General features: G+C 44.9%; 1 protein-coding gene across 1 annotated transcript in view; it reads right to left on the reverse strand.

The window, feature by feature from the left end:
• Window positions 1-25,972, reverse strand: part of LOC141073908 (uncharacterized) — a 30,293-nt gene extending 4,321 nt beyond the window's left edge. The window contains exons 1-4 of the mRNA XM_073561446.1: window positions 25,751-25,972; window positions 25,544-25,667; window positions 25,363-25,460; window positions 25,074-25,164 (exon numbers count right to left, since the gene is read on the reverse strand). Coding sequence (XP_073417547.1) covers window positions 25,074-25,164; window positions 25,363-25,460; window positions 25,544-25,667; window positions 25,751-25,972 — 535 coding nt within the window. The remainder of the gene's footprint in view (window positions 1-25,073; window positions 25,165-25,362; window positions 25,461-25,543; window positions 25,668-25,750) is intronic.
• Between the last annotated feature and the right edge of the window lie 1,859 nt (window positions 25,973-27,831).

Consider the following 27,831-nt stretch of genomic DNA (forward strand, 5'->3'; position numbering starts at 1 on the left):
AAATAGGAAGCCAAAGCATTTGAAGCCTCAGAAAATAGCCATTACCACCAAAAAGACAAAGCCGGTGGGATCACTGCCAAAATGAAATAAAACAAAAGTTGCATTCTCCTCTGACATCAATACAAATGAGTCGACTTCACAAACTTGGAGGACGCAGGTGACTGCCTGTCCTCTACACGGCACATTATGCAGCTTCTCTGTCTGCCTCATAGACATGTATGAATTACCGTCACTGACAGCTGTCAGTAGGATCTGTGCCTTCTGATACCAAGAATATGGCTCCAAGAACCAACCATTTTCTCCATTTTTTATCATTGCATGTCAAGATCCACAATTTTTTCATCTTTCTTTCAACATAGCTTTATGAGAACTTGTGTTTTTTTATTATACTTTTTGGCAGTCACCATTCATTTTGGCATCTAAGGGGTTACATGATCCTAGACCAATTTGGACTCCGATCATTGTTAATGCTCAAGGCTGCAAGCATCAGCCTGAGCATCTGTACAGTGCAGGACACAGCGCTGTAGTCTTCTTCTGAAGCATCGTCCTGTAACACTGGTGCACTCATTAGAAGAACCCATAAGGTTTCTACAGCAGTAATTAAGGGTCTAATGATCCTGAACTACAGAAAGTCTGGTTGTAGTACATTTCTGCTGATTGCCCCTAAAACAGCTTACCATCTGTAGACAGACACATCCCTTGGTGGGCTAATCTAATGTCTTCTGCTCTGCATTCTGGGAGAGATTATGTCACGGGATAAAGACTAAACTAGGACATATATAAAACTTATCAGAAGGAGCTCGCTTTTGACACAAGACAAGCAAATCTGAGCTAAGGAGAGGAGAGTATATATAAGATATGCACATGACAAAATAATGTCCTTACAAAGTGACTTACAAGAGGGAATTTATCATGAGATAAACTTTCCCCAGTCCCGCATGCTCAATGCCTCGGGGTGATCCTCGACTCTGCCCTCTCTTTCAAGCCACATATCCAAGTCCTTGCCTCCTCCTACTGACACAAACTCAAAAATATTTCCCGGATCCATACAATCCTTGACTATGAAGCCACAAAACCACTAGCGCATGCCCTTACCATCTCCCGCCTCGACTACTGCTACCTCCTACTCTCTGGCCTCCTCTCTAGCACCAATCTAATCCATCCTACACTCTGCTGCCCAACTAATCCACCTATCTCCCTGTTATTCTTTAGCCTCTCTATGCCAAGCCCTTCACTGGTTTCCTATTGTCCAGAGGCTCCAGTTCAAAACCCTATAACATACAAAGCCATCCACAATCTGTCTCCTCTATACATCTGTGACATGGTCTCCCGGTACTTACCCACACGCAACCTTCGATCCTCTCAAGATCTCCTTCTCTACTCCCCTCTTATCTCTTCTACGCACAACCGCATACAAGACTTCTCCCGTGCTTCCCCCATACTCTGGAACTTTCTACCTCAACACATCAGACTTTCCCCTACGACGGAAACCTTCAAAAAGAACCTGAAGACCCACCTCTTCCGACAAGCCTGCAACCTGCGGTGATCCTCAGTCTACTGAACCGCCACACGACCAGCTCTACTCTCTCCTACTGTACCCTCACCCGTGTCCTGTAGATGGGGAGCCCTCGCGGGCAGGGTCCTCTCTCCTTCTGTACTTGTGTGCACCTTGTTTTGCTCATGTTTATTATACTTGTCCATATTTGCCCATTTCACATGTAAAGTGCCATGGAATAAATGGCGCTATAAAATGTATAATAATAATAATAATATTAATGAGATGAATTGAAGCTTGAAGTCAGTTGCTTTTCGGGCTGCATTATTGTACTTTGCACCAAATTTTCAGTGCTGCACGAAACGGTACAAACTTGGTGATTTTTTTTTATGCGCGAAAACTGAAACAAAAGCCTCAATAAATTTCCAATGTTTCCTGTAAATTCTAGCTACGTGTAACTATAAAACTGCTCTTCAATGTGAAACTGCATTGGAGTTCAGGTTTAGGGCTGTGTTATCACGTTTGATGTATACGCATTGGTATACTTTCTTTTAACTTGTACAGAAAAGCAATGGAGAAGCATAACAACTAGACTTTTATTTTTCTACAATAGAAGTCTAGTATGCTGTAAAGTTATTATTGGTCGAGAATGGTCATTTCTACCTTCGCTAACAACTGGATGGCCCATTAGAGACAATGCAGAAGATCCACCTGACCTCGCAGCAAACTACCGTCCATCTATAAACAGTCTTTAGCTTCACATTTTCCACAGGATTGGTCATTGTGATTGGTGGGAGTCGGACAGATTGGATCCCCATAGATCCAGAGAACAGGACGATGAAACAGTTGTGGCCTCCATCACTCAATTTTTTGCCTGGATGGCCGTCACATGCGTACAGCTCTACTTGATTCTCTCTAGCAATCCTATAGACAATACAAGAAGCGGTGGAACGCATGTGCCGCCACCGCTCCATTCTGATGGCTCATTGCAGAACCCTGCTTTTAGTAGTTGGACCCCCACCGATCACAAAGTTATCATTCATAGACAAAAGTGTCTAAATGATAGCAGTATGCCACCCGCTTCAAGCTAACAGCGGCAAACCATGCAGCCATGATGGGAGCCGTGAGTGTGTGGGGGGTGTGGTGCAAAGCAACATTGCCCTCCCTGTGCTGGTGGCTACATTTCACCAGTATCTGCTTCCGAGGCCAATACAGTGGAATTCAATGGTAGAACTGTATTCAGTCTGTAGATCTGAGTGTCAGCCAGAAGGCACAATGATGAGACTAGATCGAGCCTGCACAGACGGGTGAAGGGCACTGGAGGAATTGGGCTGCGTGAGAACATTTTTAAACAATTTTGTCAGTCAATTCTTTTGGAATGGAGCCAGCATGCTGAGTAGGAGCAATCATACTGTGTGTGCTGTGGATGGAATTGTGGGGGTCACCATACTGTGTACATAGTTATGGGACTAGAACTCTAGTGCCACCTATTGGAGGTAGCAATCCTAAAAGGCAATGTTGACCCTTTAACGAGCCTAGTTACATGACTTAGGATAAAAGCCAAGCCAGAATCTCCATTTGCAGACACTGCTTCGGGGTACATGCTTAGCATGTCATTCTCCGCAAGGAGAAATGATACTTCTTGGATATCGGTCAGACGCCTCTCTCACAGGCAAACCAGATCTTCTCCCACTTTGCACTGATGAGGGGCAGTACCCCGAAACACAGTGTCTGCAAATGGAGATTCTGGCTTGGCTTTTATCCTAAGTCATGTAACTAGGCTCGTTAAAGGGTCAACATTGACTTTTAGGATTGCTACCTCCAATAGGTGGCACTAGAGTTCTAGTCCTCTTCCTCTCTGAAGAGACAATTTGCATAATTAGCATATTTCCCAGAGGAGCATTGCGGCTTTAAGTCTCCTCACCTCGACATGCTTAGCATGTCATTCTCCGCAAGGAGAAATGATACTTCTTGGATATTGGTCAGACGCCTCTCTCACAGCCAAACCAGATCTTCTCCCACTTTGCACTGATGAGGGGCAGTACCCCGAAACACAGTGTCTGCAAATGGAGATTCTGGCTTGGCTTTTATCCTAAGTCATGTAACTAGGCTCGTTAAAGGGTTAACATTGACTTTTAGGATTGCTACCTCCAATAGGTGGCACTAGAGTTCTAGTCCTCTTCCTCTCTGAAGAGACAATTTGCATAATTAGCATATTTCCCAGAGGAGCATTGCGGCTTTAAGTCTCCTCACCTCGACATGCTTAGCATGTCATTCTCCGCAAGGAGAAATGATACTTCTTGGACATAGTTATGAGGACATCATGCTATGTGTGGGGGCCTCAATTTTGTGTGAGGGGACTGTATGGGTAATCAAACTATGTAGGGAACTGTGGGGGAAATCATACTTTATATTGGAGGCAGCTGGGACCATCATACGGTGTGTGAGACTTTGGGGGCCATCACATTGTGTATGGGGTACTGTGGGGCCATCATACTGTTTTGTGGGGCTGTGGAGGCATCATACTGTGTGGGGGGATGTAGAAGATTCTTACAGTGTAGGGGCCTCATAATGTATGTGGGGGAAGAATGTTGGCATCATACGGTGTTGGGGGCACTGTGGGGACAACATACTGCATTGGAGGGGGCTGTTGCAGTATCATAATGAATGGGGTGTGCAATGGTCACATCATACTATGTTAGTGGTTGTGGGGGCATGATACTATGCTGTATACACGATTGCAGCATCATACTGTGCTAATGGTTCTGGGGGCATCATAATATGGTGTGGACACGGTTGCTGCCTCATACTACGCTAATGGTTGTGGGGGCATGATACTATGTTGTGGACACGGTTGCAGCATCATACTGCATTAGTGGTTGTGGGGGCATGATACTATGTTGTGGACATGGTTGCTGCATCATACTGCGCTAATGGTTCTGGGGGCATCATAATATGGTGTGGACACGGTTGCTGCATCATACTGTGCTAATGGTTGTGGGGGCATGATACTATGTTGTGGACATTGTTGCAGCATCATACTGTGCTAATGGTTGTGGGGCATGATACTATGTTGTGGATATTGTTGCTGCATCATACTGTGCTAATGGTTGTGGGGGCATGATACTATGTTATGGACATTGTTGCAGCATCATACTGTGTTAGTGGTTGTGGGGGCATGATACTATGTTGTGGACATGGTTGCTGCATCATACTGTGCTAATGGTTGTGTGGGCATGATACTATGTTGTGGACACAGTTGCTGCATCATACTGTGCTAATGGTTGTGGGAGCATGATACTATGTTATGGACATTGTTGCTGCATCATACTGTGCTAATGGTTATGGGGGCATGATACTCTGTTGTGGACATTGTTGCTGCATCATACTGTGTTAGTGGGGGCATGATACTATGTTGTGGACACGGTTGCAGCATCATACTGCATTAGTGGTTGTGGGAGCATGATACTATGTTGTGGACACGGTTGCAGCATCATACTGCATTAGTGGTTGTGGGGGCATGATACTATGTTGTGGACACGGTTGCTGCATCATACTGCGCTAATGGTTCTGGGGGCATCATAACATGGTGTGGACACGGTTGCAGCATCATACTGCGCTAATAGTTGTGGGGGCATGATACTATGTTGTGGACAATGTTGCTGCATCATACTGTGTTAGTGGTTGTGGGGGCATGATACTATGTTGTGGACATTGTTGCTGCATCATACTGTGTTAGTGGGGGCATGATACGATGTTGTGGACACGGTTGCAGCATCATACTGCATTAGTGGTTGTGGGAGCATGATACTATGTTGTGGACACGGTTGCTGCATCATACTGCGCTAATGGTTGAGGGGGCATGATACTATGTTGTGGACACAGTTGCTGCCTCATACTGCATTAGTGGTTGTGGGAGCATGATACCATGTTGTGGACACGGTTGCTGCATCATACTGCGCTAATGGTTGAGGGGGCATGATACTATGTTGTGGACACGGTTGCTGCATCATACTGCGCTAATGGTTGTGGGGGCATGATACTATGTTGTGGACACAGTTGCTGCCTCATACTGTGTTAGTGGGGGCATGATACGATGTTGTGGACACGGTTGCTGCATCATACTGCGCTAATGGTTGTGGGGGCATGATACTATGTTGTGGACATTGTTGCTGCATCATACTGTGTTAGTGGGGGCATGATACTATGTTGTGGACACGGTTGCTGCATCATACTGCGCTAATGGTTGTGGGGGCATGATACTATGTTGTGGACATTGTTGCTGCATCATACTGTGTTAGTGGGGGCATGATACGATGTTGTGGACACGGTTGCAGCATCTTACTGCATTAGTGGTTGTGGGAGCATGATACTATGTTGTGGACACGGTTGCTGCATCATACTGCGCTAATGGTTGAGGGGGCATGATACTATGTTGTGGACACAGTTGCTGCCTCATACTGCATTAGTGGTTGTGGGAGCATGATACTATGTTGTGGACACGGTTGCTGCATCATACTGCGCTAATGGTTGAGGGGGCATGATACTATGTTGTGGACACGGTTGCTGCATCATACTGCGCTAATGGTTGAGGGGGCATGATACTATGTTGTGGACACGGTTGCAGCATCATACTGCATTAGTGGTTGTGGGGGCATGATACTATGTTGTGGACACAGTTGCTGCCTCATACTGTGTTAGTGGTTGTGGGGGCATGATACTATGTTGTGGACACGGTTGCAGCATCATACTGCGTTAGTGGTTGTGGGGGCATGATACTATGTTGTGGACACGGTTGCAGCATCATACTGTGTTAGTGGTTGTGGGGGCATGATACTATGTTGTGGACACGGTTGCAGCATTATACTGTGTTAGTGGTTGTGGGGACATGATACTATGGTGTGGACACGGTTGCTGCATCATACCGCGCTAGGGACACTGTAGAGTCATCCTACTGTGCACGTGTTGGGTATTATATGGGCACATTGTGTGAGGAGTATATGCCACACACAACCTCCATATGCCAGCTCCCCCCTGTATATGCCATGCACAGCCTCCATATGCCAGATCACCCCTGTATATGCCATGCACAAACTCCATATGCCAGCTCACCCCTGTATATGCCACACACAACCTCCGTATGCCAGATCACCCCTTTACATGCCATGCACAAACTCCATATGCCAGCTCACCCCTGTATATGCCACGCACAACCTTCATATGCCAGCTCCCCCCTGTATATGCCACACACAACCACCATATCCCAGCTCACCCCTGTATATGCCACACACAACCACCATATCCCAGCTCACCCCTGTATATGCCACGCACAACCTCCATATGCCAGATCACCCCTGTATATGCCATGCACAAACTCCATAAGCCAACTCCCCCCTGTATATGCCACACACATCCACCATATCCCAGCTCCCCCCTGTATATGCCACACACAACCACCATATCCCAGCTCACCCCTGTATATGCCACGCACAACCTCCATATGCCAGCTCACCCCTGTATATGCCACACACCACCTCCATATGCCAGCTCCCCCTGTATATGCCACACACAACCTCCATATGCCAGCTCCCCCTGTACATGCCACGCACAACCTCCATATGCCTGCTCACCCTGTATATGCCAGCTCACCCCTGTATATGCCACGCACAACCTCCATATGCCAGCTCCCCCTGTATATGCCATGCACAACCTCCATATGCCAGCTCCCCCTGTATATGCCATGCACAACCTCCATATGCCTGCTCCCCCTGTATATGCCACACACAACCTCCATATGCCAGCTCACCCTGTACATGCCACGCACAACCTCCATATGCCTGCTCCCCCTGTATATGCCACGCACAACCTCCATATGCCAGATCACCCTGTATATGCCATGCACAACCTCCATATGCCAGCTCCCCCTGTATATGCCACGCACAACCTCCATATGCTACTTCCCCCCTGACATATACCATCAACCACCTCTCATATTTTTGCCTCTGTACAAAAAGCAGTATTCCTGGCCCTTCACCTCTGCAGCCCTGATAGTTACCAATGGATGATGTCACCACCCCACTCCCTTCATTGCTGCAACACACCTGGTATACAGCAGGTCATCTTGTCTCCAGCAGCTCGTCGGGTCTCCAGCAGGCAGCAGCTCGTCGGGTCTACAGCAGGCAGCAGCTCGTCGGGTCTACAGCAGGCAGCAGCTCGTCGGGTCTACAGCAGGCAGCAGCTCGTCGGGTCTACAGCAGGCAGCAGCTCGTCAGGATTCCAGGAGCTCCTCCGGTATCCTGTCCTGATCTCCTGCAGCTCCTCCGGTAAGTGCAACGTGACCATCCAAGACCTATTATGCTGGCAGTGAACAGTACAGCATCCGGCATAATAGGGCTTGTGATAGAGTGTAAATGGAGCTTAGCGGATAGCGCTGGTCTCTAATAAAATGGCGCCTGGCCACAACTACAGCTGTGAATTGAGCAGCCCACAGAGGCATACCCAGTTCACAGCAGATGCGGCTGCAATGTTAGAGATAGGGTCGGTGTCCGACTGATGTCTGCTATGCCCAGGGACTGCCGTATTTGAGGATGGAAAGTGTCGTTCAGCAGCCATTACAGACCTGCAAGGTAAAATGGCAGCGCCCAGTGGCTGCACTAAAACAGTAAAAAAAAAACATAAACATAACAGAGTCAAGCTTAGATGAAATCATATTCTTAGATCATTTTCATTTTTACAATAAATTATCAAAAATCTCGGCACCTTCCCTTTCATCTCATTTCCACCTCGATAGTGACGCTCTCTTAGGATACATGTTACTCTATGATGGCACTTTTGCACATGGCCACTAGATGGCGCTACATTTGACATTTGCCTGAATTTTTATATCTACACATGGTTTACACAAATTATGTTTTCTTGTTGTAACTCTATACTATTTACCATTAGAAGCTGTGTATTTTTGTTATTATTTGTATGTATACATGATTGATTACCACTTCTGTCTCTGTAAAAACAATCCCCTTTAACCCCTTTCCAACATCAGGTGTAAATGTATGCCGATGTCGGGCTCCCTCCCTTTGATGTCGGCTCCAGCGCTGAGTCCACATCTTTTCTGGCACATGCCAGCAAGTGCGCCGGAAATCCCGCCCTTCAGTGACCCCGTCACGATTGTGGATCACTGATGGGTTAGCATGACAACCAGAGGTCTCCAGCAGAAGTCTATTTCTATGAGCGCTGCCCGCTAGCCGAAAATGCATGGACCAGGGATCATCCTGCCAAACTCCCGCTCTCCTTTTAACATGGGGAAAATGCTACTCAGACAACACAGAGTGAAGGTAAAACAGTGTGGGCAATGCTTTACTGAGCCACAAAACAGGCAGATAACACATAGAACAGTCCCAGCACAGTACCCAAGATGGGGCACATTACAGAGTCTCACCCTTCCACTGACCTGCCGGGATAATAGCAGCTGTGACTACAGATTTTCCAGAGTCACTACCGCACCTATGGCATGCACATAGAGGAGGTAATGATAAGCGTAAGAAGACGACAGTCCATACAAGACCAGTTGATCTCAGGATCACAACCTGGCTTCTCCAAACGTATCCATGGTTCAGCGATGGTCAATGCAGCAGATCTGTATTCTTCCAACCGAGGCTGAAAACCCCTAGGTTGTTTCCTGTAGAATCATAGATCTGTGTCCCTCGTAATGGTGCCATGATCTAAAAAGGCTGCTGTCCTGTCTCTGGTCCTTTTGAGATGTATAGATGTCTTGGCAGAATCTCTCTGGCTGTTTCTCTCTCTGTCTCTTTATACAGAGGCATGTAACCTATTTTTAGACTTAACAAGTGTCCCTCATTCAGTATTTACATAAAGGGTAAGAATGGAGATGAGATTATTATAGCATTACTTAGTTTTTCCTTCTCTGCTTTAGAAGTCATCAAACTGGCTCCATAATGCAATGTATAATTAGCGTATCAGCAATCATCACTAGTGATCAAGGATAAGCGCACAATAAAAGTCAATATTACCGGCTTACACAAACAAAAGTCTGTTTTCTTGACCAACCAGAAATCAACACTTAAATTTAAAGCCAACATACAGATAACATTCTATTATTCTTCGTTTGATAAAAATAGTCATCTGGTTAATTAAGATACAATGCTGTATGTCTTCACAATCCCAAAAGTAAAAAATGTTTTTAAAAATAATAAAAAAATAAAAAAATATAAAAGTTCAAATTAACCCCATTTCTCCCCATTCAAAATAAAACAATTAAAAAAAACATGCACATATTTGGTATCAACACGTTCAGAATTTCTTGATCTATCAATCTAAAAAAAAAATTAACCTGATTGCTAAATGGCGTAATGAGAAAAAAAAGTCAAAATGCCACAAAGAGGTATTCTTGGTCTTTCTACAGTTGCATTGCCGGTGGAGTTAAAACGACCTGAAAACGCCTGGTGGTGTGAGTACGAGTTATACAATTATCTAAGAAGCTGATAGTTAGAACCCTTGGGATTCACAGCCAGCAGGAAGAGTCAGAATACTGCCGCTGATTGGGTGCAGGGCTCGTGTGATGTAACAACCTCACATAAGCCCCGGGACAGTGAGTCTCGACATCACTGAAGTGGAGCCGGCATACCAGCGGAGTATGAGTGTTTTTATTTTAATGAGGCCAAACATGAGGACTGAGCTCACTGAGAAAAAAAGATATATATACCGTATTTTTGGGACTATAGGACGCACCTAGGTTTTAGAGGAGGAAATTAGGAAAAAAATTGAAGCAAAAAATGTTAATTCTGTACTTAATATCCCGTATCCTGGTATGCATGGCCCCCTCATCCCTACCCTGGTATGCATGGCCCCCTCATCCCTACCCTGGTATGCATGGCCCCCTCATCCCTACCCAGGTATGCATGGATCCCTCATCCCTATCCTGGCTGGAATTATCACTCTCATCCTATACTAGTATGCATGGCCCCATCCCTATCCTGGTATACAGGGCCCTCATCTCGTCCTGGTACGCAGGGCCCCCATCCCTATTCTGGTATGATTGGCACCCATCTCGGTTCTGGCATGCATGGCCTAATCCTTATAATTGGCCACCACCCCCATCCTGGTATGCATGGCCCCATCAGAAAACATTAAAAAAAACAACAAAATATTACACTTACCTATCCTGCGCTCCCTCACAGCGTCTGCTGCGGTGCCAGCAACTGCTTTATGCTTGTAAGCATCACATGGCAGGGACGTCATGCAATGCTCACAAGCAGAGCACAGCTGCCAGAGTACTCACCGGGACGGTTCATTGCAGAGAGCAGTAAGTATTCATTGCTCTTCAGTAGCACGCAGTGTCAGCCACTGGCACGCCAGTGGAGTATGTGTTTTTATTTTATTGAGGCCAAACATGAGGAATGAGCTGAGAAAAAAAAATATATATACTGTATTTTTTGGACTATAGGATGCACCTAGGTTTTAGAGGAGGAAATTAGGTAAAAAATGTAGTAAATTCTTTACTTAATATCCCCTATCCTGGTATATACGGTCCCCTCTTCCCTACCCTGGTATACATGCCCCCTCATCCCTATCCTGGCATGCATGGATCCCTCATCCCTATCCTGGTATGCATGGATCCCTCATCCCTATCCTGGCATGCATGGCCCCTTCATCCCTACCCTGGTATGCATGGATCCCTCATCCCTACCCTGGTATGCATGCCCCCTCATCACTATCCTGGTATGCATGGATCCCTCATCCCTACCCTGGCATGCATGGATCCCTCACTCATCCCTACCCTGGCATGCATGCCCCCTCATCCCTATCCTGGCATACATGCCCCCTCATCCCTATCCTGGCATGCGTGGCCCCCTCATCCCTATCCTGGCATGCATGGCCCCCTCATCCCTACCCTGGTATGCATGGATCCCTCACTCATCCCTACCCTGGCATGCATGCCCCCTCATCCCTATCCTGGCATGCATGGATCCCTCATCCCTACTGTGGTATGCATGGCCCCCTCATCCCTACCCTGGCATGCATGCCCCCTCATCCTTTTCCTGGCATGCATGGATCCCTCATCTCTATCCTGGTATGCATTGCCCCCCCATCCCTACCCTGGTATGCATGACCCCCTCTTCCCTATCCTGGTATGCATGGCCCCCTCATCTCTATCCTGGTATGCATGGACCCCTCATCCCTATCCTGGTATGCATGGCCCCCTCATCCCTATCCTGGTATGCATGGCCCCCTCATCCCTACCCTGGTATGCATGACCCCCTCTTCCCTATCCTGGTATGCATGGCCCCCTCATCTCTATCCTGGTATGCATTGCCCCCTCATCCCTACCCTGGTATGCATGACCCCCTCTTCCCTATCCTGGTATGCATGGCCCCCTCATCTCTACCCTGTTATGCATGGACCCCTCATCCCTACCCTGGTATGCATGGCCCCCTCATCTCTACCCTGGTATGCATGACCCCCTCTTCCCTATCCTGGTATACATGACCCCCTCATCCCTATCCTGGTATGCATGGCCCCCTCATCCCTACCCTGGTATGCATGACTCCTCATTCCCATCCTATTATGCATGCCTCCTCATCCCTATCCTGGCAGTAATTATCGCCCTCATCCCTATACTATTATGCATGGCCCCATCCCTATCCTGATATGCAGGGCCCCATCCCTATTATGGTATGATTGGCCCCCATTGTGGTCCTGGTATGTATGGCCCAATCCTTATAATTGGCCACCACCCCCATCCGGGTATGCATGGCCCCATCAGAAGACATTAAAAAAAACCCATTACACTTACCTATCCTTGCGCTCCCTCACAGCGTCTGCTCCAATGCCAGCAACTGCTTTATGCCTGTAAGCAGCACATGGCAGGGACGTCATGCGTTGTTCTCAAGCAGAGCACAGCTGCTGGAGTACTCTCTGGGACTGTGCGCACAGAGAGCAGTGAGCATTCATTCTTCAGTAGCGCGCAGTGTCAGCCACCGGCTTCCTGCTGGCATGAATATTCACTGGATTCATTCATTCATCAGGAGACTATTTAATATTGAACTATATTCAAGCGAGGCTAGACGAAGAAAACCCTAAAATCATGTATCATGTTAACCGAAACAGTCAGAAAACTAGCCCCATATTGGGCGACCTCAGACTATATACTGTGTAAGTTTATAAGCCCCTCCAGTGTCAGGAATAGATAGTATGTGATAAAACCGTATATACCACTCAGGGAACACTTACCTTTCAGAGATAATTTCCATATTCATACTAAATAATGGCACAGATCTCCCAGACATTATGATTGCACATATCCCTAGTCTGTATAACGATATTGCACTCATTCCCTGACAGACCGCAGCATGGCCATTAGTTAGGAGCTGCTAATGATCTTTGGAGCAGGTAAGTTTTCCCTGAGTGGTACATATTGGGCCGTCTGAAGACTGAGTTTAGTCCAGGACAATTTGTCTGCACTACTAATTAACAGCTGTTACATTACCAAACTAGGGCAGTCCCTATAGGAGGAAAACACAAGAATTATACTGTATTGTCACACACTATCTATTCCTGACACTGGAGGGGCTTATAAACTTACACAGTATATAGTTTCAGGGGTTTTTTGTCTAGCCTCGCTTGAATATAGGTCAATATTAAAGAGTCTCCTGATGAGTCGCCTTTGGAGAGGACGATGAAACCCTCAGAGATGAGAGGCTTGGAGAGTGAGTGTGTATACGTCACCTCACCCTATACACTGAACTGTGGGGTACATATTTTTTCTCTTAGTCACCTACTGATTAACTTTCAGGGGGTGAATTATGGGTATAGTTTTACATTTGGAATTAATAAAGTTTAGTTTTATCCTTTTGTCAGCAAACATGAGGAATGACAAGAGACAACCCATTTAAGAAGATTCAGTTTTGGTTAAAACTATTCCAACATTATGAATATAAAAAAGGCTTCTCCCCTATTTGACGTCTCTGATGTTTATTAACAACTGATTTCCAAGTAAAATATTTCCCACATTAAGAAAATGAAAAAGGCTTCTCCTCTATGTGACTGCTCTGATGTCTAACAAGAAGCGCTTTCCGGTTAAAATATTTCCCACATTCTGAACATGAAAAAGGCTTTTCCCCTGTGTGGGTTCTCTGGTGCTTAACCAAATGTGATTTCTGGTTAAAACATTTCCCACATTCTGAACATGAAAAAGGCTTCTCCCCTGTGTGAATTCTCTGGTGTGTAACAAGAAGCACTTTCCGGCTAAAACATTTCCCACATACTGAACATAAAAAAGGCTTCTCCCCTGTGTGAATTCTTTGATGTTGCTCAAGATCCCTCTTATAGTTAAAACATTTCCCACATTCTGAACATGAAAAAGGCTTTTCCCCTGTGTGAGTTCTCTGGTGTGTAACAAGAAGCACTTTCCGGCTAAAACATTTCCCACATACTGAACATAAAAAAGGCTTCTCCCCTGTGTGAATTCTTTGATGTTGCTCAAGATCCCTCTTATAGTTAAAACATTTCCCACATTCTGAACATGAAAATGGCTTCTCCCCTGTGTGAATTCTCTGGTGTGTAACAAGAAGCACTTTCCGGCTAAAACATTTCCCACATACTAAACATAAAAAAGGCTTCTCCCCTGTGTGAATTCTTTGATGTTGCTCAAGATCCCTCTTATAGTTAAAACATTTCCCACATTCTGAACATGAAAAAGACTTTTCCCCTGTGTGGGTTCTCTGATGGTTCACAAAATATGATTTATGTGTAAAACATTTCCCACATTCTGAACAGTAAAAAGACTTCTCCCCTGTGTGAGTTCTTTGGTGCCTAACAAAATGTGATTTCCATGTAAAACATTTCCCACATTCTGAACATGAAAAAGGCTTGTCTCCTGTGTGAGCTCTCTGATGGGTCACAAAATATGATTTATGTGTAAAACATTTCCCACATTCTGAACAGTAAAAAGGCTTATCCCCTGTGTGAGTTCTCTGGTGCCTAACAAAATGTGATTTCCATGTAAAACATTTCCCACATTCTGAACATGAATATGACTTCTTTGCTTTAGGAGCAGTTTGTTTTTTAATGCCTCTTTTGTGACTTTGATTTTCCTTAGTAGTCAGTAATGAATCAGAAGATGGGACCTGTTTCATAGGATCAGATAAGAGATCTTTCCTGTGAATGGATGATGGTATATCTGGAGTAACAGCAATCACTTCAGTTGTATCTTGTAGGATCTCAAGATCATCAGATTTGAAAATTGAAGATGTCAGCTGTCCCTCTGATCTCCTGGTACAGTCATCTGCTAAGATAAAAAACAATTATTATTTTCTAATAAAATATCCTTGAGTTTTATATTTTTGAACATTTCTACTTAGCTTGCCATTTTTACAGACAGTTTATGTAAAAAACTTTAATTATTTACCAAGACAATGACAGTTCACAGTCTAATAGAAAACCTTGTTGGATGAGCCAGTAGTGTGCGGTGTTCAACTGTTTGTTCATTCTGCCTCCCAAATATCGAATAAAAAGAATCCAATCAATGTTATGTAGGCGAAAATAATACCAATTCTCATCTCACAAAAAACAAGTCCCCACTCAGGTCCATCATCTGTCAATGGAGAAACAGAGGTTCCCACACTATTAGTGGCTCAAAGGCTGTTGAAAAGCAACAAGGTTTCTATAACCCAATCCGGCAAAATCCGCTCTCACTTCGGAGTCTTGCAGTGTGCACAAACAACATTTAGGATCCCTGTATTTAGCAATATTATAGTGAGAAGAATCCACTTAATTTGCGGTGTCTCCTGGAGCACAATCTGGGCACTATGTGCTGGGTAATAAAATGGCAAATGTGTAATTTTCCCTCTCCAACATCCACTAAGTGTTAATTTCCGGGAAGTGGCTGTGGAGTCAAAATATTCACTCCTCCTACACACGTGGTCTAAATTGCTGGTACCCCTCATTTAGTTACAGAAAAACCCACAATGGTCACAGAAATAACTTGAATCCTACAAAAGTAATAATAAATCAAAAATCTATGAAAATGAACAAATGAAAGTCAGACATTGCTTTCCAGCCATGCTTCCACAGAATGAAAAAAATTAAACTCATGAAATAGGCCTGGACAGAAATGATGGTACCCTTAACTTAACCGCTTCATGACTGCCAACGGTAGATAAACGTCAGCACTAGCAGGGCTTTGTGCAGAGCCGACATTTGCCTATGGTCGGATGTTTCATAGAATCATAGAATCGTAGAGTTGGAAGTGACCTCCTGGGCCATCTGGTCCAATCCCCTGCTCAAAGCAGGATTCGCTAAATCATTCCAGACAGATGTCTGTCCAGCCTCTGTTTAAAGACTTCTATTGAAGGAGAACTCACCACCTCTCGTGGCAGCCTGTTCCACTCATTGATCACTCTGTCAAAAAGTTTTTTCTAATATCTAATCTGTGTCTCCTCCCATTCAGTTTCATCCCATTGCTTTTAGTCTTTCCTTGTGCAAATGAGAATAAAGTTGATCCTTCTACAATGTGACAGCCCTTGAGATATTTGTAGAGTTATTAAGTCTCCTCTCAGTCTTCTCTTTTGCAAGCTAAACATTCCCAAATCCTGCAACCTTTCCTCATAAGACAGGGTTTGCAGACCGGTCACCATTCTGGTCGCTCTTTTCTGAACTTGCTCCAGTTTGTTGATGTCTTTTTTAAAATGTGGTGCCCAAAACTGGACACAATATTCCAGATGAGGTCTGACCAAAGAGGAGTAGAGGGAAATAATGACTTCACGTGATCTAGACTGTATGCTTCTGTTAATACATCCTAGAATTGCATTTGCCTTTTTTGCTGCTGCATCACACTGTTGACTCATATTCAGTCTGTGATCTATTAGTATACCCAAGACTTTTTCACATGAGCTGTTGCTTAGCCCTATTCCTCCCATTCTGTATATGCTTTTTTTATTTTTATTGCCCAGATGTAGTACTTTGCATTTTTCCCTGTTAAAAACCATTCTGTTAGTTGCTGCCCACTGCTCCAATTTATTTATATTTTTTTGAATCCTCTCTCTCTCTTCTCTAGTATTGTAGAAACTGAAAGAAAAAGAGCGCAATAGGGTCTTACCCGAGAAAACACAGATATAAGTCAATGGTTTATACTCACCCTCTGCAGGAGAGTAACAGGCATAAAGGAACAAGGTCAGCTTGCTGCACATCCAAATGACCACGCCGTGGCCATAAATCTTCAGATTCAAGGAAGGAATTTTTATGGATTAAACGTGCGCTACCAGACCATCACTCCTCACAAGTTGTGTAGTTAATACATTTATTTCCCTACGCGTTTCAAAGTTAAAAACTTCTTCCTCAGGGGATGATATGTACAGACAGGTATAGACAACGCCGGATTTATACATACACAATTCAAAAATTGGCGCCAAGAGTCACATGTTGCGAGGGAGAAAAAAAAAAATCAGCGGTCATCAGTGTTACGATATCAAGGGATATTAAAAACTTATTCTTTTCAACAAATTAATTATTTTAATATATTTTCAGATGACTGTATAAAGGAAAAAGAAAAAAAGAAGAAAAAAGGAAAAAATTATGAACAAAAAAGGAAAAGAACCAGAAATAACGAGGTCCGAAAGAGAGCAAAAGTCAGTGCATAGACCACCACTCTGAATGAGACGATAACGTGTCACAAAGAAGAAAAGGGGGGGATGGATGGACATCTTTCTATAAAATATATAAATATTTATTGAAGTTTATAAAATTAATAAAAAGGAATTTATCAAAAACTTTATTGCATGTAAAAAGAATAATTAAAATTATAAAAAGCATGTGTGTAAAATGTGAAAAAAAGTGTCTATTTGATAAACCCGCAACAGAAGAAGTATTGCATAAAAATTAGCACCTTTATGGTGACAAGAGTTAAAAATGCGTGTCTAAATCCAGAATAAAGGATAAATCTGTTACCAGACATACTCCTTTATTCTGGATTTAGACACGCATTTTTAACTCTTGTCACCATAAAGGTGCTAATTTTTATGCAATACTTCTTCTGCTGCGGGTTTATCAAATAGACACTTTTTTTCACATTTTACACACATGCTTTTTATAATTTTAATTATTCTTTTTACATGCAATAAAGTTTTTGATAAATTCCTTTTTATTAATTTTATAAACTTCAATAAATATTTATATATTTTATAGAAAGATGTCCATCCATCCTCCCCTTTTCTTCTTTGTGACACGTTATCGTCTCATTCAGAGTGGTGGTCTATGCACTGACTTTTGCTCTCTTTCGGACCTCGTTATTTCTGGTTCTTTTCCTTTTTTGTTCATAATTTTTTCCTTTTTTCTTCTTTTTTTCTTTTTCCTTTATACAGTCATCTGAAAATATATTAAAATAATTAATTTGTTGAAAAGAATAAGTTTTTAATATCCCTTGATATCGTAACACTGATGACCGCTGATTTTTTTTTTCTCCCTCGCAACATGTGACTCTTGGCGCCAATTTTTGAATTGTGTATGTATAAATCCGGCGTTGTCTATACCTGTCTGTACATATCATCCCCTGAGGAAGAAGTTTTTAACTTTGAAACGCGTAGGGAAATAAATGTATTAACTACACAACTTGTGAGGAGTGATGGTCTGGTAGCGCACGTTTAATCCATAAAAATTCCTTCCTTGAATCTTCTCTAGTATTAGCTATCCCTCCTAGCTTTGTGTCATCAGCAAATTTAATCGGTTTACCCTCAATTCCTTCATCTAAATAGTTGATAAAGATGTTGAACAATACAGGGCCCAGGACAGAGCCCTGTGGTACCCCACTTGAGACATTCTTCCAACTGGATGTGCAGTCATTTAGGACCACTCTTTGGGTCCGATCACTAAGCCAGTTATGAATCCACCTAACAGTTGCCTATCGTGCTGATCGGGAACCCCACGCACCTTATAGCCAGGGCTGGCGTTAGGGGCAGGCAGACCAGGCATCTGCCTAGGGCCCCCGTTCCCCCAGGGGCCCCCAGCTAGCAGCACATCACACAGATGCAATGGGGCCTGTGAGGCAGGGGAGCCCGCCAGCTGCCAGCACTGACCCCCCTCCACCACCACACTGAACTATACCGGCATCTGTTGGTACAGTTCTAAGCAATGCTGGAGGAGAGAGTGTTAGCTGATGCTCCCTCTCCCATCATTCCCCGCTCTGCCTCACACTGCGGGTGCGCGATGATGTCATCGCGCACTCACTGTGTGCCAGGCAGCGCATCGGCAGCTGCTGAGACAAGAGCCAGGAGCAGCGCAGGCATGAGAGGTGAGGATAGTGTTTTTTTTACTATAACAGTGACTACTGGACTTTGGGGCCATTCTCGGGGGGGGAAGATGTGGGCTGTGCTATATACTATGCGGGCTGTGTTACATACTATGCGGGCTGTGCTATATACTATGCTGGCTGTGCTATATACTATGGGGGCTTTGCTATATACTATGCAGGCTGTTCTATATACTATGAGGGCTGTGCTATATGGGCAGTGCTATATACTATGCGGGCTGTGCTATATACTATGCGGGCTGTGCTATATACTATGAGGCCTATGCTATACACTATGTGGGCTGGGTTATATATGTGGGCTGGGTTATATATGTGGACTGGGTTATATACTATTGGGGGTATATTATATTCTATGGGGGGAGGCTGTGTTATATACTATGGGCGGTATATTTTAATCTATGGGGAAGCTGTGCTATATACTATGGGGGGCTACATTATATACTATATGGAGGAGGGCTGTTTTATATTCTATGGGGGGCTACATTATATTCTATTGGGGTTGTATTAGATTTTATGAGGGAGGATGGCATCATACTCTTTGAAGGACCTACATTATATTCTATGGGGAGGTGGGCTGTATTATATTCTATTTGGGGCTACATTATATTCTATGGGGTGCTGTATTATATTTATATTCTATGAGGGGTGATTGCATTTTTTTTCTATGGGGGGTTACATTATACTCTGTGGGGTGGCTGCATTATGCTCTATGGGGTGGCTGCATTATACTATATGTGGGCTGCATTACACTGTATCAAGGACTATGGGGAATACATTATGCTATATGAAGAACTATGGGGTGCATTATACTATGGAAGTGAATTGTACTACATAGATGACTATGGTGGTGTATTATACTATATGGGGCACTATGAGGACTGAGGAGGACTGAGCAGTGTATTATACTATATGGAGGACTATGGGGAGTGTATTATACTATATGGAGGACTATGGGGAGTGTATTATACTATATGGAGGACTATGGGGAGTGTATTATACTATATGGAGGACTATGGGGAGTGTATTATACTATATGGAGGACTATGGGGAGTGTATTATACTATATGGAGGACTATGAGGAGTGTATTATACTATATGGAGGACTATGGGGAGTGTATTATACTATATGGAGGACTATGGGGAGTGTATTATACTATATGGAGGACTATGGGGAGTGTATTATACTATATGGAGGACTATGGGGTGTGCATTTTACAATATGGAAGACTGTGGTGCACATTATAATATATGGCGGACTATGGGGTGTATTATACTAAACAAGCAAAATGCTGCATATTCATCGAGTGATTGGATTGTTTAAGCCGGAACAAAAACCATTGTTCTCAGCAGCTAATCGCCGGTGTAAACTGTAGATGTGCGGCTTGATGCCATACATGATACTGTCTGGGGACAGATTGATCTAATAGTGATTGTTCTGTCCCCATCATTCTTTCTCAGATGGTGGAAAGAGGCCGGGAAACAAGTGTGGAACGATTTCTATATTGACGATCACACTCATTTAGCGTCCTGAACTCAGCGAATGTAACTACAACCAAAATGCTTCTCTGTGATGTGCCATCTGTCAGCATTTGGGCCCCATTTTACACTTTGCCTAGGGCCCCACTTTCCCTAAAACTGGCCCTGCTTATAAAGAGGGGATTCTGGCGCACAACGCTTCCTGTGACCCCTGACCTCATCGAGACCTGATTGGTTCAGGTCCTGATGATGTCAGCGTCACACCAGCCAATGAGACAAATCATTGGAGAGTTTGTTGTAGCAGTGAACTTTCCCGGGTGATCTACCCCATAAAAACCGCTGCTTCTCCTCAGATCTCCTGTCAGTGAGAGATTAGAGGAGAAACAGTGTTACAAGTGCTGCTGCCAACAGCTGTGTCAGTCAGCGATTGTGCTATAAAGTAACAATACAGATAAGGCAGGTTAGGGTTAGTGCTATAGTTAGGGTCAGTGTTGGGGCTAAAGAATTAGGCTTTTCTCAATTGCTTCCCCAATAATTTGGTCACGTCAATCACGTCGTAGTTTTCTATTTCCGGTAAAAAAATAAAAATGAATAAAATGGCCCGTCAGTATTATAGTGCAGAGGAGGCTCAGGCTGGTTTCACACTTGCATTTTTTTGCGTTGCTTTTTAGCCCAAAAAAAAACGCATATACGTTTTTTCCCCTATACTTTAACATGGGTGTGCATACATATGCGCACGCGTTTTTTTGCAGTGTGCGCTCGGGCGCACAAAATGCATCCTGTTACATTTTTTTGTGCGTCCGACTTGCCCCCAAAAAACGCATACGCACGCAATGCGCTTTTTTACAGCAAAACATCTATTAAAGTCTATGGGTGCGTATACGTGCTCATTGCAATGCGCACCTATGCGCAAAAAAACTCATGCGTTTTTTTTCTATAAAATGCACCAAAACCTGCAAAAAAACGCACTCAAACGCATGATGCATTTTTTCATGCGTTTGTGTGCGCAAAAAACGCGCAGCAAAAAAACGCAAGTGTGAAAGTAGCCTTATGCACTTTTATGTTCTGACAGCGAAGAAAGTGCAGGGTCAGATGGAGATGTGGATTTCGAGGGCTTTAGTATTTTTATCCTGAGCTCGATCCCCACAGATGCCACAAGGGCCACTGCAGACCAACAGGGATCCACTACTCCAAAACCTGTGTCTGTCATTGACTACAACAAATATATGGGGTGTGGACCTTGCAGATCAGGTTCTACAGCCATACCAGGTATCAAGAAAATCATATATCTGGTATAAAAAGTTAGTCATGTATTTGTTTCAGGTGGCCACATATAATTCTTTTGTGTTATACAAAAAAGCCGGAAATGCAGATACTTTCCTTGATTATCAGGAAAAGGTCACTGAAAATCTTGTTTTTGAAAATGTTGTCCCCGCCAATCCTTTAGAATGTGAAGATGTCAGAAGACTCACTGAGCGACATTTTATTGCACTCATCCCAGTAACTGAAACAAGAAAGAACCCCAGAGAAGATGTCGTGTATGTTCCTAGAGAGGACTGAGGCATGATCCCTGCTATTATTACCCACAATGCCCATCACTGCCAGCCTTATGCCTCCATGACGGCTTTACAATCTTCCACACAGAACCACGTTTTTGAACTGTTTTCACATTCAAGCATTTGGTTTATTTAGTGACAGACACATTTGAGTAGAGCGGACGTAACAATTTCCGGGGGTAGGTGGGGGGAGGTCTCCAGAGACACAAGCTGGGCACAATATATTGGGCACTACAATGACATTTTTGCAATTTTTGCTCTGAAATTTCCACTACGAGTTTCTGGAAATCATCCATATAGTGAAAGTGGTCACTATAATAATAATCTTTATTTTTATATAGCGCTAACATATTCCGCAGCGCTTTACAGTTTGCACACATTATCATCACTGTCCCCGATGGGGCTCACAATCTAAATTCCCTATCAGTATGTCTTTAGAATGTGGGAGGAAACCGGAGACCAGGAGGAAACCCACGCAAACACGGGGAGAACATACAAACTCCTTACAGATTTTGTCCTTGGTGAGCCACCGTGCCACCCCCTGTCCATAGATGAATTCCCAGAGGGGTGTCATTTCCAAAACGGGGTCACTTTAGGGGGGATTCTGTTGTTCTCGCACTTAGCGGCTCTCCAAAGTACCATAACAGCAGAATCCCCCCTGAAGTGACCCCATTTGGGAAATGACCCCCCTCTGTCAATTCATCTATGGGTGTAGTGACCATTTACCTATCTACCTATTTTCCAATGTAAAATCTGGGGTAAAACAACATTTTAGTGGTAAAAATGTAATTATTTCTTCTTCACTGCCCAATGGTATAATTTTCTATGGAACAGCTGTGGGGTCAGTATGCTCACTGCACCACGAGAAGAATTCATTCAGGGAAGTATTTGGTAAAATGCAGTCACTTTTGGGGCTTATGCTGTTCTGGCTCCTCAAGGGCTCTGACAATGTAACATGTCACCCACAAACAATTCCAGCAAAATCTGCCTCCAATATTGCTCTCATTCCCTTCGGAGCTCTGCCATGCACCCAAACAGTGGTTTACCCCCACATATGGGGTGTCAGCATACTCAGGCTGAATTTCACAACAACTTTTGGGGTCCAATTTCTCCTGCTACACTTTGAAAAAAAAATGGAGGGCAAAAAGATCATTTTTTGTGGAAAAAATATGATTTTTTATTTTCATGGCTCTACGTAATTAACTTCTGTGAAGAACTTGGTTGTTCAAAGTGCCCACCACACATTTCCTTGGGGGGGGGTTAGATTTCAAAATGGGGTCACTTGTTGGGGGATTTCCACTGTTTAGACTCGTGGCTATTTTGAGATTTAGAAAAAAATGAAATCCAGCAAAATGTCACCGGCGATGGCGGCTCCTGCACAGTAGCATCTATAAGTAAGAGACAGAGGCTACTGCACAGGGGCCGCTGGTGACATTTTGCTGGATGTGATTTTTTTTCTAAGCCTCACAATAGCCACAATATTATAGGCATTATCAACAATAATATCAATGCTATTATATGCATTATGTAACAATGGGGGCAGGTCAGTGAGGGATCAGCGACCTGTCATTAGCCAATACAGATGAATATGTAATCAGAGCACCACATAAAGCCCCGCCCACAGCCCCACCCACAGCCCCGCCCCAGAGCACGAGAATCTCATTAACTGAAAACTACAAATACAGATTACACAACAGTAAACCAGAGTTGCCCTCATTTATGGTGGACCATTGGAGCTACTATGGATCCTGAGCAGAAGATTAGAGATAATAATATTGCTCCCCATTTCAGGAGAGATTGTGCAGTAATCTGAATTCCTTAGGATCAGAAACAATGTAATTCATGACATGGAGTGAATCCATGACACCAGGGCTGGAGCCAACACATCTCCTGCAGGCGGGAATAAATGTATATTACAGCCCTCAGCCACGCACAGCTTAGAGATCTATCATGGCACAGGTGGAATGTTTGTCCTGGAGATTATCACAATCCTCCTTGAAGTTAGTTGGTTTTAATACAAATTGAAAAGTCAGGATAAAGGGAAACTCTGCTGTTATTGGACAGAAATGGTGTCTTTCCCTCATCCTTCAAACATGCCTCAATCACACCCATCCTCAAAAAGCCCTCCCTTGACCCATCCTCTGTGTCTAACTATCGCCCAACATCTCTCCTCCCTTACGCCTCAAAACTACTGGAACAGCATGTATATCTTGAACTGTCTTCCCACCTCTCCTCCTTTTCCCTCTTTGACCGGTTACAATCTGGCTTCCGACCGCATCACTCAACTGAAACTGCCCTAACTAAAGTCACTAATGACTTACTAACTGCCAAGAGCAAGCGACACTACTCTGTCCTCTGCCTTCGACACCATGGACCAGTCCCTTCTGCTACAGATTCTCTCATTTCTTGGCATCACAGACTTGGCCCTATCCTGGATCATGTGGCATTTTGGTGCGCGCGGCGCACCCTTAAAAGGACGCATGCGCCAGCAAACGCATACCTGCGCACGGCCTGCGTACCCAATGCTAAAGATAGGGTACGCGGGTCACATGCAGCGTCTTGCTCCCATAGGTGGAGCGGCCGGGAGGAGGTACTGCCTGGGTTGGAGCTTAGCGGTGGCCGTGCGCAGACCGACGCAGGTCAGTGAAACGCTAGTGTGAAACTAGCCTAAGTCAGTTCTATACCAAGATGGCGTCTGTGTCTTCAGGCAACACCCTGGAAGGAATCCTTGGAATGCAGAAGCTGAGATACTGGATACCATATATGGAAGTGAAGCTGAAATGGACCTATCATAGACTGACACTGGCTACTCAGAAGATTGTGTGACACCCATTTCCTGTCTCTTTGTCTTGAGAATAAACTTCAGTTGTGTGCAAGCCTTTGCTGAGAAAAGAGTAGACATCTAACTCTGTGTTCGCTGTGACTCTTGAAGCGCGCACTCGGCCTATATTGGGTCAGGTACAAACAATCATATAGATCTTGCTTTAAGGGATCACCCTCACACTAATCCCAGGGGGTAGGTGGATCCTCCAAGTTGTAAGTTCTATAGAAAAGGGATTTCAATGCCCAAAGTCATTTGAACAGTTTTGGGTGGAGGAGAATGTTGTGATCTAGAGGCAAAATGGTGATCATGGTAATATGGCCGGACTACACCACCGATAAAGCAGCCACAGCCGGTGACTGAGAGGAATCTGTGACTTCTCTGCATTCAGTGGTTACTACTCACCTGGGTAGTCATATGTGGGAATCTCCTCTTTACACCGCTCATCACCCCTCACATATGTCTCTGTAGTATTAATATGGGTCAGATCTTCACCCTGAAACAAATATTGTAAAAGTCACAGACAGATGGAGAAGTCCCATCTATGATCAGCTCTAATCCTGCCATCTCCACCGTTCTCATTACACAAGTATAAAACATATAATACTGGTGGATAAAACAAGACTGAGCACAAGACCTTCACAGCCGTCTACACATCATAGGGGAGATCTCCTGACACCTTCTCTCCATCTACCTGAAGATCCTGAGGAGCACTGGGATCTTCTTGGTTACAGTCCTGTAGAAGAAGAGGACGGGGACATCTCTCTGGTGTTGTCCTCTTACTGGATAGATCTGGAGGAAACACATACAGGGACTGAATTCATTCTCTACATACAGATAATTATAGGCCGTGTGTATTTAGTCCTGTCTATTACCTGGTGATGTGAGGGGCTGGGGACCCTCCATTATGACGTTCTTGTACAGCTCTCTGTGTCCTTCTACATACTCCCACTCCTCCATGGAGAAATAGACAGTGACATCCTGACACCTTATAGGAACCTGACACATACAATGATACCGTCATCCCCCCGATCCCTTCATAGTGTTACTGTATAAGGTCCCAGCATTCCCAGCAGTGTCACCTCTCCAGTCAGCAGCTCAATCATCTTGTAGATGAGTTCTAGGATCTTCTGGTCATTGATGTCCTCATGGATCAGGGGGTGAGGTGGAGGCCCCGTGATTGGGCTCAGGGGTCTTCCCCATCCCTCAGACACAGGGTCCTGACAGCGATCACTAGAGGTCTTCTTCACCACTGTGTAATCCTGGTTATGGAGGGACACATTAATAAATCTCACTACAGACATTTCCAGAGTCCTCACCTCTCCAGTTCTGTCCATCTGTTATTCCCATAGATAAGAATGATGTAATGTGACGTCATCAGAATCTCTCACCTCTCCAGTGAGACGGAAGAGGATCTCTAGGGTGAGGTGTAACATCCTCTCCGCCATCTTGTCTCTGTCCATATCCATCCTTGATGGGTAAATCAGGAAAATTCTCTTCTGTAGAAGATCTTCACTGAGAGGATCCGATATTGTAGAGACCTGAATGAGAAGAAGATGATCCGATGTAACACCATAAGAATCCGGTGTAATAATACAATTACTGGAGATAATAAGGGAAACATATGAGATTTATTATCTTACAGGGTTTAGTTTTCTTCCCTGACATCTACTAATAAAACCTATATATTTAGGCCACAGACAACAAGCAGTTTCCTCCTCGGAGTCGGCAGCTGAACACGTTCCTCATAGACTCATCTTCCATAACGCTAATTCTCGTCTCATTACCGACACTGGAATCGGCATTAGCAATACTGCAGGAGAGATTCATTACACGCGACATGAGAAATAACTCCTTCATGATGAGGACGACATCTTCATCTTCTACTGCGGCTCTAGAGACAGATGTGGCCAGAGTCGGTCACTGCCTCCATCCCCACCGGCCGTCTATATGAAGGTTTCCCGTCTTCCCCGCACTGGAATCTTCTATCTATATGTAATATATGGGTACAACCCCAAGAACACAGTGGGGGAAACATCATACTTTGGGGGGGCTTTTCTGTAAAGGGGACAGGACAACTGCAACGTATTGAAGAAAGGATGGATGGGGTCATGTACCGGGAGATTTTGGCCAACAACCTCCTTCTCTCAGTAACAGCATTGAAGATGGGTGGAGGCTGTGTCTTCGAACAGAACAACGACCCGAAACACAGAGACAGGGAAACTAAGGAAAGAATAACACAGGGGCGAAAGGGTTAATAGGACTCACAGGAGGAACCAGCCCAGAAAGCAGAAGGTCCAGGAGTGTCCGCCACATATATGACTGCTCTGTGCGCACAGGACCTGTGATGAGGTCACAGGAGGGGAGGAGTCAGGGGTCACATGATCAGGGGCCTCAGTGTGTGCAGGACTCTGCTGTGCTGGTTGTCATGGTGCCGGATGAGTGGAAGTTTCTGTGTGGGGTCAGGAGGGGTTTACAGGGTGTATGGAGCGGAGCCGTGTGTGTACGAGGTGTACGGAGCGGAGCCGCGTGTGTACGAGGTGTACGGAGCGGAGCCGCGTGTGTACGAGGTGTACGGAGCGGAGCCGCGTGTGTACGAGGTGTACGGAGCGGAGCCGCGTGTGTACGAGGTGTACGGAGCGGAGCCGCGTGTGTACGAGGTGTACGGAGCGGAGCCGCGTGTGTACGAGGTGTACGGAGCGGAGCCGCGTGTGTACGAGGTGTACGGAGCGGAGCCGCGTGTGTACGAGGTGTACGGAGCGGAGACGCGTGTGTACGAGGTGTACGGAGCGGAGCCGTGTGTGTACGAGGTGTGCGGAGCCGCGTGTGTACGAGGTGTACGGAGCGGAGCCGCGTGTGTACGAGGTGTACGGAGCGGAGCCGCGTGTGTACGAGGTATACGGAGCGGAGCCGCGTGTGTACGAGGTGTACGGAGCGGAGCCGCGTGTGTACGAGGTGTACGGAGCGGAGCCGCGTGTGTACGAGGTGTACGGAGCGGAGCCGCGTGTGTACGAGGTGTACGGAGCGGAGCCGCGTGTGTACGAGGTGTACGGAGCGGAGCCGCGTGTGTACGAGGTGTACGGAGCGGAGCCGCGTGTGTACGAGGTGTACGGAGCGGAGCCGCGTGTGTACGAGGTGTCCGGAGCGGAGCCGCGTGTGTACG

This window comes from Dendrobates tinctorius, unplaced genomic scaffold (assembly GCF_039654945.1).
Source record: "Dendrobates tinctorius isolate UK_male_01 unplaced genomic scaffold, ASM3965494v1 ptg000320l, whole genome shotgun sequence".
NCBI lineage: Eukaryota > Metazoa > Chordata > Amphibia > Anura > Dendrobatidae > Dendrobates > Dendrobates tinctorius.